The following is a 13,956-nucleotide window of genomic DNA, read 5'->3' as shown; positions in this document are numbered from 1 at the left end:
ATATTATTTTGGTGAGTAATGAGCTAAGGATCACAAAATCAGGTTTCCAGTCTTTTACAGTATTTGCATGAAATGATCTGGCTTTATTTCTCTTGGCTTACGGGATCCCTGTCAGAACAACAGGTAAAGTCACATGTAACACCCTGTTATATCTCCTTTAAATTCTGTTTCTGTCTGTTAATTTTCCTTCTTTTGGCATAGATTATTTTCTTTTCACTTACAAGTTTGGATTCATGAGATATCTTGTTAAATTTTGCTTCCTATGAGTTTAACTGTCTCCTGAGGGTATTAGCTAATTTAGCTGATGATGTATAATTGGATGAAGGAGTAAAACGTAGGCCTTAGCTTTGTGCCCCTCTTCATAATTTAGGGGTATGAGTTGGGCATGGACAAAAACACTTCTGCTTCAGGACAGAAAGCCTGTGGTTGTAATTTGTAACTCTTCCTCAGCAGTCTTGAAACTGTCTCCTTCAGGGGTGCCTGGGTGGCTCAGTCACTTAAGTGTTTGCCTTCAGCTCAGGTCATGATCCCAGGGTCCTGGGATCAAGCCCTGCATTGGGCTCCCTGTTCGGTGGGGAGTCTGCATCTCTGTCTCCCTCCACCACTCCCTGTGCTCTGGCTCTCTCTCACTTGCTCTCTCTCTCAAATAAATAAAATCTTTTGGGAAAAAAACCTGTCTCCTTCAGTGGTAATTTCATGACCTTAAGGATATGGAAGGGAAATACAGGGACAGTGTGGGTCATGGGCTAGCCAATCTGCCTACACCTGTTGTTAATTTCTCATTGCTTCTTGGTTCCAGCACAACCCTGTTGATACCCTCTCACACTATATTTGGATACTGTTTTTGCTTCACAGTAGAATTACAACAGCCATTGTTGGGGGGGGGGGGGATGTACTTTAAAAAAGTGCTCTAACCTGTGTCCCATCCTTGATAGCCAGCTCTTTTTCATTCAGAGCTATAGTCCCTTATACTGTGATGCAACTATACCTTCTTTTGCTGCATAGGTTACTCTCATTTTATGTTTCTTTGAGAGATCCCTCAACTTCCTCTTCTGAGGCATCTCTAGGATTGAATTCTGAGGAATGAACTTATACCCACCCCTACATCTTGTCAAGCCCCGTACAGCCCAAGAATTCTATACTTTATCTAGTCATTGTTAATCTCTAATCATATCAGACATTTTTAAGCATGTTAATAGAAAATAGATATTCCTTTTTTGAGAAAAAAAAACACATTCTGGCAAAGTAAGAAATGACTCAAACTTTAAGAATACATGAGTGGAAAGATAGGAAATTTGTGTTAGTAAAGGAATGGTTGTGACCTCTGAATCTACTTTATATAGAAAAAAGACTAAATGGTATTTTAAGTATGGTGATAAAATATAATTTTTAAAATAGACATTTCTCTGGGGCTCATGGCTGGCTCGGTGGAATGTGTGACTCTTGATCTGGGGTTGTGAGTTTAAGCCCCACATTGGGCATAGAGCTTACTTAAAATTTAATTAATTAATTAATAAGTTAAATAGACAATTCTGTAAAGAAGAATTACATACTATAATAATTTAACTGTGAAACAGATATATTCCCAGTGCCTATCAAAAAATGTTATGCACCTTGAAAGAAATTGAGCTGATTTGGGCTATATATATAATCCCAGGGTACCATGGGCATCCTTTGTGTGGGAAGAGATGTGGACGTTTTATTTTCTTTTTTTTATCTGTATTTTCTGAATTTTGTATAATGATTAGGTATCTTTTATAATTAGAGAAATGTTACTTTCAAAATAAGAATAAAAAGAGATGAAAATAAAATCAATATGGCTTGAGCTTTTATAATGAACTTTACAAAATTTAAATAAAGATAGAACTGAAAGTAAACATTTATTTTGGCTCAGATGTTGCTTTGTGAATTTTTCAGTGGAAGTGAAGAGGCTCTTTCTAATGAAGACTGTGAAAATGTTTACCACTTGGTGTACTCAGCACATCGCCCTGTTGCTGTGGCAGCTGGAGAATTCCTTCACAAAAAGTGAGTTAATTACCTTTGAAACCAGATTCTACTTTTGTATTTTGTTTTGTTGTTGTTTCAGAGTTAGTAGAAGACAGTAATAGTGAGTAAAAACTGTTGGAAGTGGCCACTTCAGGTTCTGGGGGCTGTAATATCCTTTTAGCCTATGTGCACATCACGAATCAGATCTCTGAAAATGATGTCCCTTGTGACATATTCCTTTTTCCTGAAATCTAAAAGGATGGTTCTCAGCTAGGATGTTAGTGGAGACTGGGGAAGTACATGAAGTTTATAAAAGCTTCCGCAGATAATTTGTATTTCATTTCACCAGTGTTTTTTCCCTTTTAAAATTCTTAGTTCTCATCTTACCTTCTCAACATTTGTAACCTAAAATCACTTTCAGAATGCCTCCCAACCTTTCATGGTTTTTTTCTTTTTTTAATTCTTTCTGTGGGGGTGAGGATTATTTTAATCAGTAATCTATAGTGATTCTGAAAGCTATGTATACAGTCGTAGTTTAATTAAAAAGCAAAACCTCATCTTTTTTTTTTTTTTAACAAAGCATAGAGCTAATGAGAGTTTATGAATATAATTAAGTGTTCTTATGAAATACGTTTTGATGTTGGTCTTTTGTATGGTCTATAATGTATTAGTAAATTCATTCTTAAAGTTTAAACATATCTGGGGGGGCTGTGTTTTACCTTATTTTTGTTTTTTTGTTTATGGATTTAACTTAGTGACTTTGATTGTTGGCAGGTGAACCCAGAATTCTACGACATGTAGTCATTTGTGATTATGCTAAGCACAGATATAAATCATTGCATTGGGCAACTGTTGTGCATGGGTGATTAACTTTGATAATGGCCTGGCCCTCCATTCAGCATCTCAGTGCTGCAGCAACTGGCTTTACTTGGTGGTACCTCTCAGAGTGGGAAAAGTTGTTCCCATGTGAAAAATCTTTCTTTAAGAAGGAAGCTGGCTACTAGTGCATGCTGGTAATAAAAGTAAGGAAGAAAGTCAAGATTTTCAGGCATGACTTTTAAAGTAATGTATTGAATTTGCCACTGACTCCAACATCTATGGCTAATAGAATAGTGTTATTTCCATATTTATCTTGAGGTGTTGACTGTCACAAATATCGAGGGTGTATTGTAGTCTTAACTTCTCTTCCTTTTCCAGGACTGTTACATTCTGGTTAGTCCCTATTCTCTACTTTTCAAAAAGCTTTGTGTTTTTAGAATTTATTGATTTTACAGTTTCAATGAAAAAGTAGATTACAGGGGGTGGTTCTTTACAGAATAGAGGCCATAAACTGGCAGCACTTGGATCAGAAAGACCCTTGGGTATATCTTATTTTATCTGCATTGTATTTTTCTAAGTCTGAAATACTTGCTAAAAAGTTTGAAATTGGAATATTTTACATAAAAATCCACAAATATAAGCCTTTGTTATTTCTTTGTGAAAATGAAGCCAATTTCTATTCAAATGGAAAGTTCACTCCATAAGCTTGTTTTATGCCCTTGCCCTGGAGATACTCACAGTTGGAGAACTTTTGATTCCTAATGATGTCTTTGAGCGTTCTCCCATCATTTAATATTGTGATCTTTTCAAATCTTAACAAGTAAGCTTTAGAGTAGCCTCAGGAGTTCTATGATTAAGTTTATTTATTTTTTGTAATAATTTTTTATTATGTTATATTAGTCACCATACAGTATAGCCTTAGTTTTTGATGTAATATTCCATGATTCATTATTTGTGTATAACACCATGCAATATGTGCTCTCCTTAATACCCATCACCGGCCTATCCCAATCCTCCCACCCCCTTCCCCCCTCCCCTCTGAAGCCCTAAGTTTGTTTCCCAGAGTCCACAGTCTCTCATGGTTCATTCCCCCTTCTGTTTACCCCCCTTCATTCTCCCCTTCCTTCTCCTACCGATCTTCCTGCTATTTCTTCTGTTCCATAAATGAGTGAAACTATATGATAATTGTCTTTCTCTGCTTGACTTATTTCACTTAGTATAATCTCCTCCAGTCCCGTCCATGTTGCTGCAAATGTTGGGTAATCGTTCTTTCTGATGGCCGAGTAATATTCCATTGTATATATGGACCACATCTTCTTAATCCAGTCATCTGTTGAAGGGCATCTCGGCTCCTTCCACGATTTAGCTATTGTGGACAATGCTGCTATGAACATTGGGGTGCATATGGCCCTTGTCTTCACTACGTCTGTGATTAAGTTTAAAAGGAAAACATGCAACTGTGCACATACACACTTAGTCTGTTTTGTAGTCTAATTTACAAGCTGTACACAAGCTTAACCACACATCTATAAAATAGTAAACATATGAAATGAGTATTTTAGTAGTCATCAAAAATCTACAATTTAGTTTTAGAAAAATTAGGTCGATGCCTCCATATCTTACATTTATATACAGTAAATGTGATTATCCAGTTTTGTACACTTCAGTTATAAAGGACTCTTGTTTTTTCCCATTTGTTCCTTCCTCTGAAAGCCATCCAAGTAAACAAAATTTTCTCTTAAACCAGCTGATAGCTGATGTTGCTTCAAAATAATGCTCTAATCTTCTCCCCTTACCATATAGTTTCCCCTGCCCCCAAAATACTCAACTTCTCTGTATTCATTTTTTGCTTGAGATTGACTTATTTTTATGTCACATGAAATTATTCCTTCTTTATTCAGTTATTTAGCCTCTCTTCTGAAGGGCCTACTGTAATTTCCATATCTAAACCAGCACACACTATATCCCTATTCCTACTTATTTGTTTTTCCTTACAACACCTGAGATAGTATATATTTATCTATTTATTTCTGTCCATTAGAGTGAGAGCTCAATGAGAATAGGTATTTTGTCTTTGTTTACTGTTATATCCCATTTACCTAGAGCAATACCTGGGAATAAGGCACCTTAAAATTTTTTAGAATAAATCTTCTAAGCAGATTAAAATTTTCAAGTCATGTCTTTGTCATATTTTAGAAGTTTTGTCACTAAGTGATTTTTAAAAATTTAATGTTTATATCATTTTATTCTGTACTGGTTAATGAGTACTGTTTTTAGATAACCAGCTGAAAATGATAGAAATAATCATTAAAAGTGTTAATTTTTATAATTTTTTAAAAGATTCTATTTATTTGAGAGAGTGGGGGGGTGGGGCAGAGGGAGAGGGAGAAGCAGACTCCCTGCTGAGCAGGATGCCCAACATGGGGCTTGATCCCTGGACTCCAGGATCATGACCTGAGCCAAAAGCAGACGCTTAACTGACTGAGCCACCCAGGTGCCCCAATTTCTTTAATTGTTGATAGAACATATGGTTAAAGTCTTTAATTACTTGACTGAAATTAATATTTAAGAAGATAGAACTCTATTTAAGATTATATATTCTAGTATCATATAGGATAAAAAGTTAATATTTTTCGTAAATATTTGAACATTGATTAGTCAAAAAGCTTCCTTTTACATTGTGTGTTATGATTGAATTGTACAAAATTGTTTAGATCTAACTATTTTTTAACCTATAAAAACATCAGTTACATGGTTTGAAATAAAACAATAACCTGATATCTGATATTGTTTTTTTAAACACTAAAATAATTTTTACAGTGAAAGAAAAGACTAAAATTCATATCCATGCAAATTCATAATGCTGTGGTTTTGTTACTTATTTCTAGGCTATTTAGCAGACATGACCCACAAGCAGAAGAAGCATTAGCAAAGAGGAGAGGAAGGAACAGTCCAAATGGGAACCTCATTAGGATGCTGGTTCTTTTCTTTCTTGAAAGTGAGGTAAATTTTAACATAACTCTTTATTTTATTTTTTTGATTTAGATTACATTTTAAATAAAATCATTTAATTCATGGTAATTAATTGGGATTTTTCAATCCTATGAAAATAAGTCTGTTTCTTAACAAAATTGCTTGCATGGATTGTCTGATTATTGAATCTGTGTTCTGCCTTTTGTTGGGAGTATATATGCAGTTGTGGGTCAACACTGAGTGAATGTAGGCTAGCAGTTTTTAAACTTTATGGTATCATAGTACTACATAATTGTTTGTTGTTGCTTTTTTTTCCTTGAATTTTTGTCTGTAGCTTTTAAATTATATAAAGACCTTGTGAAAGTTGTCAAGGTGTTAAAACCATTAGTTCTAACTTGTTTGAAAATTACATTTTTTAAGGAGAAATAAAATATGAATTTAAATATTTTAATTAGTAGATATACAATCTCCATTAGCAGTATTTCCACGTGACATTTTGATGTCAGTTATCACTTAAATAATTTTGTAATTAACATTCATAATACAGTATCTATCAGAATCTGCTTGCACAAGTGAACTTTTGTTTTCCCTGACAAAATCTAGAGATCTTGGACCCTGAATTTTACCTAGAAAAAGATTTTTGGTTTGTGTTGGAATGTCCAGGAAGGTGAGAAACTTCAAAAGATTCTGAGTGCTCAAATTTGAAAGTCCTGGAGAAACTCTGTAGTAATGAGAAGTAGACAAACAGGCAGCCTATATGGAAATTGAGATCAGAGAATTAGGAACTGTGTCAGTAGAATGAGTAGAGGTGTAGGACAAAGCATGGCAGAAGAGTTACTAATATTTTTTTAAGCAAATTGGAAAGAACAGAGAATGAATAAAGTCAGAAACAGAACCGTCTGGGGAGTTGCATTTGAGTAAAGGATGTGTTTAGAAACAGTGTTTTAAATACGTATACAGATTACATGGGGATCTTGTTAAATAACATGCCAGTTCTAATTCAGTAGGTGTAGGGTGTGGTCAGATGTGCTGCATTTCTAAATGTTCCTAGATGCGTGTTTATGATATTTTTGTCTCTGGCTCAGGGACCAACCACACTTTATGTTTTGAGGGTTTAAAACATTATTTTCTTAAAAAGCAAGCGTGGATATATTATGGAGTAAGATACAAAATGCTGTGAGGTTTAAGATAAAACACTAAATACTCAGTAAATCTCACACTTGTGATAGACCATTTCAAGTTATACCTTTAGCCCAGTTTTAAAGGAACAGGATTAAAAGTATTATGCAAAGTCAAGTCCTATATGAAAATGTAACAATAGTTTCAAAAATTGATGGAGATGAGACATACAAATACTACTTAAACTATTTGTTGAAGAGCTTAAGGAATATGATGATCTAGACTAATTGAACTTGATTCTTCACTGAAGGAAAATTTTTTTGGATCTCTGAAAGCCCAAAGACTTTTCTTTTTGATATATTAAAAAACCATAAATACTTAGTTTTACACAATTTCATCTTTTAATGAAAGCAGTAATTTGTAATGTGTATTACCACTCAATTTTCAGGTGGTATTTCTATATTCTTGTGTTTGCTGCTGTGTTCTAAAGTGTTATAAGAACATTAAAATGTATTTCCCAGTTCTCCTCTATGGCATTCTTGTCAGCTACAGAAGCATATGCAAAGCGTATTTAAAATGTTTTAGTTGATTCATGATAATATTGCTCTTTATAGTGTCCTGTGTTTCACAAGAAACATTCTCTGTTACAATCTCTTTTCTTATCCTCTACAACTAGTCTGCACTGGGAGCTGAATGCTTATTAAAGCCATATTCTTATGGTGGGATTCTGATTGTGTTTTACTCTGAATTCCTTTTTATTTTACTACAGCACATGTTAATTACTAATATTTTAGTAATAGACTCGTAAAAAGTTGAATTGCAAGAGACCTTACAGGTCATAATATAGAACAGGTCCAGTTTACGGATGAATTACCTATCAATGGGATTAATTGAAATGATAATCATCTTTCTTTGTTTTACTGGATTTTAAGAGTAACATTTTAGTAATAGAATTCTAAAATACTGAAGTAAAAGAGGTTTATAGTCAGTAGAGTAGTTTCCCTCTTTTATATATGAATTACATGTGAAATAATGGCAATTAAGAGATATATCTAAACCAGTTAATTTTCTTTTCTTTTTGTACCAAAAAGTGACATTTTAAAGCCATCACAACCTTTATAGCAGTCATTGATTCCAGTGCTAAAATACCTTGTGCATTTTAGATGTGTGACATCTAAATGGTACTTGATGTGGGGAGTCCAGATTTCCCTATAGCTAATGTGACCATAGAACTTAACGTACAAACTGATGCTTTTCAGAGTGATAAATGATACTATTAAAATTATTCCAAAGCAATAAGTATAACCCCAAACATTGCTGATGATGTAGAAATATGGTCACCCTCCTTCTAGGCATATGAAATGATGAAGTTAATTATGACAGTCATATAAGATGGAAGATAATAGACGTATTATTGACATATCCAAGAAATCCCCCCATAATTGCTCATGAATGATAGTACATGAATGATAACTTTTTATTCTCATTTGTTTTTATATGTTCTTCAAGATTCACCAATGACTGGCTCTATTTCAGCAGAGAATAAAACCCAGTATAAGAGTATTTAGAAATTTAAGCTTAGTAACTTGAGGTGATTATTTGCATTGTAAATGATTTTTCATAAAAAGAATCAAAGTAAGGTTCCATTATACAGTCAGCTCCGTTAGTGTATGTATGTGCTCAACAGAGAAGTCAGCAGGCAGAGAAAACAGGTAAAATATTATGAGTAACTTTGAAGCCAGTTAAAGATGATTCAGAATGTACCCAGAAAATTGTAATTAAAGTTACCAGGAAAATGAGCTTAATTTGCCTTATATACCAGTTTAGGGGAGACCCTATAAAATAAATTGCACTTAGATATAGCAGAGTAAAATCCACCTAGATAATAAATACAATTTTATATGTAATTTTAATCTATATGTTTTATATAATTTGTAAAGAAATTTAAATGTAATTTTAATTATCTATTTTGCTTACAGTGACTCTTTATCTATTGAGTTACCTTTTTTTTTTTCATCTAATTCCTGAAGAATGCTTGCAGATACCTGATTTTCATGCTGTTGTTATAAAATTATGATACCAAAAACTGTTCTTAGAAAATTTATTTTTGTTTCACTTTTAGGGTTCCAGGTCCTTTTCAGGGCTTTCCTTTCTATAGCTTTATCTTTCACTACCAATAGAAGGTCGTTGGTATAAAGTGTCTGAAAAACGATTATAACCTTTTACCCTTACTGGGCATATTAGAATTTTTTTTCCTCAAATATGGATTTACATGGTATTCTTATAGAGATTTGAGACTAGCAAGTTATGTGGTCATCACATATGCCCCAAGATAGAAAGACTATATCATAAACATTAGTCAAGCTGATTTCTGACTGACCATGTTATAATGATTGTTATTGCTCATACTGGTGAATTTGAAACTCATAATCAGAAAATGGTCCAACACATTATCATGTCCTTCTGGTATACACATTGAGTTTGAAAAAACTGGTTATTGGTGTTAACAGAATGGATTCTACCAAGCCACCACCTTAACTAATCAAAAAGATGAGGAAATTGTCAAAGAAGTTAGCATCTACATTGAAAATATTGGCTATCACATACAAAAAAATTTCTGGAACAATGACAGCATGCCTGAGCTAAATTTTAATATGCCGTGGTTCAAGGCAGAGAAGTCATCTTTAAAAATGCCAGTGATCATGGAATTATACTACTTTAAAGCCTTGAATTGTGCCAACAATTCATTCACCTAAAAACCTCATGCTGAATAAGTCGAGATGAAAGAGAACTGTGAGGAATTTGTGGAAGCTATAAAGTAAATGATTAATTCCATTAGAGTTAAATAACCCATAGTCCTATTCAAGGCAAAAAATAGTGGGGAAATTTTTGAGATTTTCTGGTAGAAATCTGAAATAAACCAAAGATCTGAGCAGCACAGACTGGTAAAAGGATTAAGTTATAAGTAGTAATTAAGTGGCAGCCTTTAGCTGAGCTTATTCTTCCACTTAGAAACGTATTTGGGATGTGGACTTTGGTCTAAGAAACAAAGGAGTTGATGAGTGCCCTAGACAATTTATGGCCACTAGGAGGGACGGGGAACTTTGGCATTCAAAAGGCATTGCATACCTACATGTTAGAGGAAAAGCCTGCCTGATTATAGATTCCCTCTTTCCACTTCGTGCACAACCAAGGAACCCAGGATGTTGCAATCAGACTTAAGAAAGGGATTCTTGCTACCAGTATTCTTGAGCCTAGAATATTAACATTATATGAACTAGCAACCAAGAATCACTGAAACTTGAAATACAAAACCCAACATTAATGAAAAATTTTTATTAATTCCCCTGGATGTAAGAAGAAGCTATTATGAAAGAGGAGGGGCGTTCATAGAAATTAGAAGCATGATTTCCAAAATTTAGGAGTGAAGCAGATCATTAAATGGCCTGAGTGGACATAACCAAGGATTGGCTATAGATTAAACAAAGGGATTTTTCCAGAAGGTAGTACATTAAGTAGTGTGAGACGGAAAGTAAAAGACAGGAAATACAGATTAAGTTTTATTATCTAGTAGGAGTTCTGAAAAGAGAACAGAGAATAGAGAGGAAGAACTAGTCAAAGGACACACAGTTAAAATGTTTTATTTGAGGGGCACCTGGGTGGCACAGCGGTTAAGCGTCTGCCTTCGGCTCAGGGCGTGATCCCGGCGTTAAGGGATCAAGCCCCACATCAGGCTTCTCCACTATGAGCCTGCTTCTTCCTCTCCCAGTCCCCCTGCTTGTGTTCCCTCTCTCGCTGGCTGTCTCTATCTCTGTCAAATAAATAAATAAAATCTTTTAAAAAATGTTTTATTTGAGGATGTTTTCTAGCAAAATAAAAAATGGATACAATAAAAGGAAAATAGGAATATAAGTAACATGGGCGAGCAAATAAACCTGAAAAAACTTAAAACTAAGCCTAGTACTGTGGCTGTGAAGCTTAAGGCAAATACCTAAAAATTATTAAGATGTAGGAGTGCAGTATAAAATTAAATGATGTAAATAAATGTGTTAGGGACCTGAGTGATAGAAAGATATAAGTTAGAAAATAAACTGAAGAAAACACAGACAAGACAAGAAAATGTTAGTAGATCATAAAGAATCAGAATCCAGGAATATTTCCAATATCAGTTACCCCAATAAATGGATAAATGGATTAACATGCTTTATAAAAGGCAGATTGTCATTTAAGGTGAAATAAACAGTTGAAAAATGTTTATAAAATACATCAGTCAAAACACAGGAAGTTTAGGGGCGCCTGGGTAGCGCAGTCGTTAAGCGTCTGCCTTTGGCTCAGGGCGTGATCCCGGCGTTCCGGGATCGAGTCCCACATCGGGCTCCTCCTCTGGGAGCCTGCTTCTTCCTCTCCCTCTCCCCTGCTGTGTTCCCTCTCTCGCTGGCTGTCTCTCCGTCACATAAATAAAATAAAATCTTTAAAAAAAAAAAACACAGGAAGTTTATACACAGAAAGTAAACATGGTGTACAACCTGGTTAAAGGCTACGTATAATTAACAAATGCTTACAGAAAGTTGAGGAGGCAATATCATATAAGACAGAATTGAGGACCAAAAATATTAAGAGAAATGGGGAGGGGATATTTTATATGTATAGAAGGTCTAATCCACCAGAAATATAATTGTGAACCTTTCTATACCTATTTTACAGACATACTTTACATGTACACAGAGTCAGGCATAAAAGCAAGTTTATTTAACATTTAACATAGGGGTTTGTTTAATTGTGATGAAATAGACATGACAAAATCTGTTACTTTAACTATTTTGAAGTATATAGTTCATTGCCATCAAATACAATCACATGGCCATGCAACTGTCAATGCCATCCATCTCTAGAACTTTTAAAAACCTTCCCAAACTGAAACTCTATACCCATTGAATAATAATTCCATTCCAGTATAGGTTTTAATAGCTGCAACTTTGAAACTATTTGTTTTTCTGTTCTCTGCTGCTAGTTTTCATTTTTGAAACCAGGTTGTACACCATGGGTAGCTGTCATTGTTAGAATGATGTTAGTGAAGACCTAGGAGTAGTTAGTGTCCTAGGATATGTAAATATGGAAAGTTTGAATGTACCTTGCTATAAACCTTTGCCTGTGTTCTTTCTAAGTAGAGATGCTAATCGATATTATCTACTCTGGAGAAAATCATTGGAAAACTCTCTCTGTGTGTGTATATGTGTGTGTGTGTGTGGTTTTCCTGAGGCATTTGAAAGGCTACAGTGTAAGATTTGAAATGCAGTGGAAATGAAGTATAGAATAATTAAGGAGTGCAAATGATGAAGCAGAGCTTTAAATAGATCATCAAAATGCACATGGAAGAATTAATGATAGAGTTAGGAGTGAGGAAGAAAACCAACTTACTTACCAAATAATGCCAATCTATAAATAAACAACCAGTAGGTCTAGAAAGGAGACTTGCATACATTTTGGGCCACTATTCACGATGCACAAAGCATTTTCTCTCACAAGTTAAAAGCGCATATAACTGAAGTAAGAGTTGTATGAAGTAGTACTTAACTTTCTATGTGCTATATACTCTTTTCTGTTTTTTTTTCTTTTAACTTTGGTCTCAATGCATTAAAATAACAACTAAGAATGGGTTGAAATATATAGTTTGAATAACACTGATACAGAAACTAGTTTATCCTGATGTCATGAGCCTCAAAGGTGGAAGAACTTTTATATAAGGGTGGAGAAGTTAGTTGTAGTAGCAGAAACTAGAACAGTGCCACCATCTCTACTTACCTTCTCCAAAGAGCTTTTTGAATAATATTCTTCCTGGTGCAATGACTAATGAGTGGTAGAGAGAGAGTTTGGTGTGAAGCGTTTGATGAGGAACATGAGAGTGTTATGTGGGAGCACGGGTTCCAAAGAAAATTGTCAAGAGTAATGAGCAGCAAAAAAGTGAGGGGTAGGGTGGGGTGGGATAGGGAATGCAGTGAATTTAAATGGAGATGAGAATACAAAAGAGAAGAAATAGAGTAACTTAACATTTTGACCTTGACCAAGATGACAGAGATGTAAAGTAAGTAATATTGGTACCAAATTTTCAAAGGAATTCTAGGATAAAGGAATTGATTTCCATTAAAAAAAAAAACAACTAGTTATAGGAAAAAACAAGAATAATGAAAAGTGACCTTGATCCAATTTGTAATTTCATGAATTCCGTTAACTAGTTATACTCTCAGTTTCCTTATCTATAAATGATGTCATTGGACTGGGAGATCCTTAACCTTACGACTGCAAAAAAATAAAATAAATTTTTTATTAAGTCTACATATTGCATCTCCATTATTTACAATGGCATACAAATATATTTATTGTTTTTTAAGTGGCTCCTGGAAATGTTGTGACCAAGCCATTTCAATTATGAAGAAAATGGCTTATTAAATTGAAATATTAGTGGTTTCTTTCATAAATATTCTTCAGTCATAATTGATTTGTTATTTTTAGTTACATGAACATGCAGCCTACTTGGTGGACAGTTTGTGGGAGAGCTCTCAAGAACTGTTGAAAGACTGGGAATGTATGACAGAGTTGCTTTTAGAAGAACCTGTTCAAGGAGAGGAAGGTACAGTATTTTGACAAGTTGATTTACATATTATTTTGGATTTCCTAAATAATCATAACATCCTGTATAGGTCACCTCTTAAAATTAAATATATGTAAATATGCTGTGTTTCTTTTTGCAAAGAGAACAATTTGTTTTCTGTAACAAGTAAGGATGTCTCTATAGTTTATAACATCTTCTAGATTGACTGCCATCATGCTGCATAAGTTTTCAAAAATCTGTATTGTACAGTACTCCAAAAAGTTTTCTTTATGCTGATTTGAGATACAAAATACTGATGTACTTAATGTAAAAAATAATGTGCACCCAAAATTTTATTACACTTATGTGTGAGCTTGGTAAAGCCTCTGACACTCAAGGATTTAATTAGACCATAACCATCCCCTTTTGTTACGTTTCTTAATTATTAAAACCAGGAAATAAAAAATAAA

At 34.2% G+C, this 13,956-nt stretch overlaps 1 protein-coding gene across 3 annotated transcripts in view; it reads left to right on the top strand.

Moving 5' to 3' along the window:
* Positions 1–13,956, top strand: part of STAG1 (STAG1 cohesin complex component) — a 418,952-nt gene that overhangs the window by 309,260 nt on the left and 95,736 nt on the right. For all 3 annotated transcript variants that reach the window (XM_045791826.2, XM_045791827.2, XM_045791829.2), the window contains 3 exons: positions 1,918–2,025; positions 5,694–5,808; positions 13,408–13,525. In XM_045791826.2, coding sequence (XP_045647782.1) covers positions 1,918–2,025; positions 5,694–5,808; positions 13,408–13,525 — 341 coding nt within the window. The remainder of the gene's footprint in view (positions 1–1,917; positions 2,026–5,693; positions 5,809–13,407; positions 13,526–13,956) is intronic.

Source organism: Ursus americanus, chromosome 20, assembly GCF_024610735.1.
Source record: "Ursus americanus isolate L20-20 chromosome 20, mUrsAme1.1.p, whole genome shotgun sequence".
Taxonomy (NCBI): Eukaryota; Metazoa; Chordata; class Mammalia; order Carnivora; family Ursidae; genus Ursus; species Ursus americanus.
This window is presented reverse-complemented; position numbering and strand designations above follow the sequence as displayed.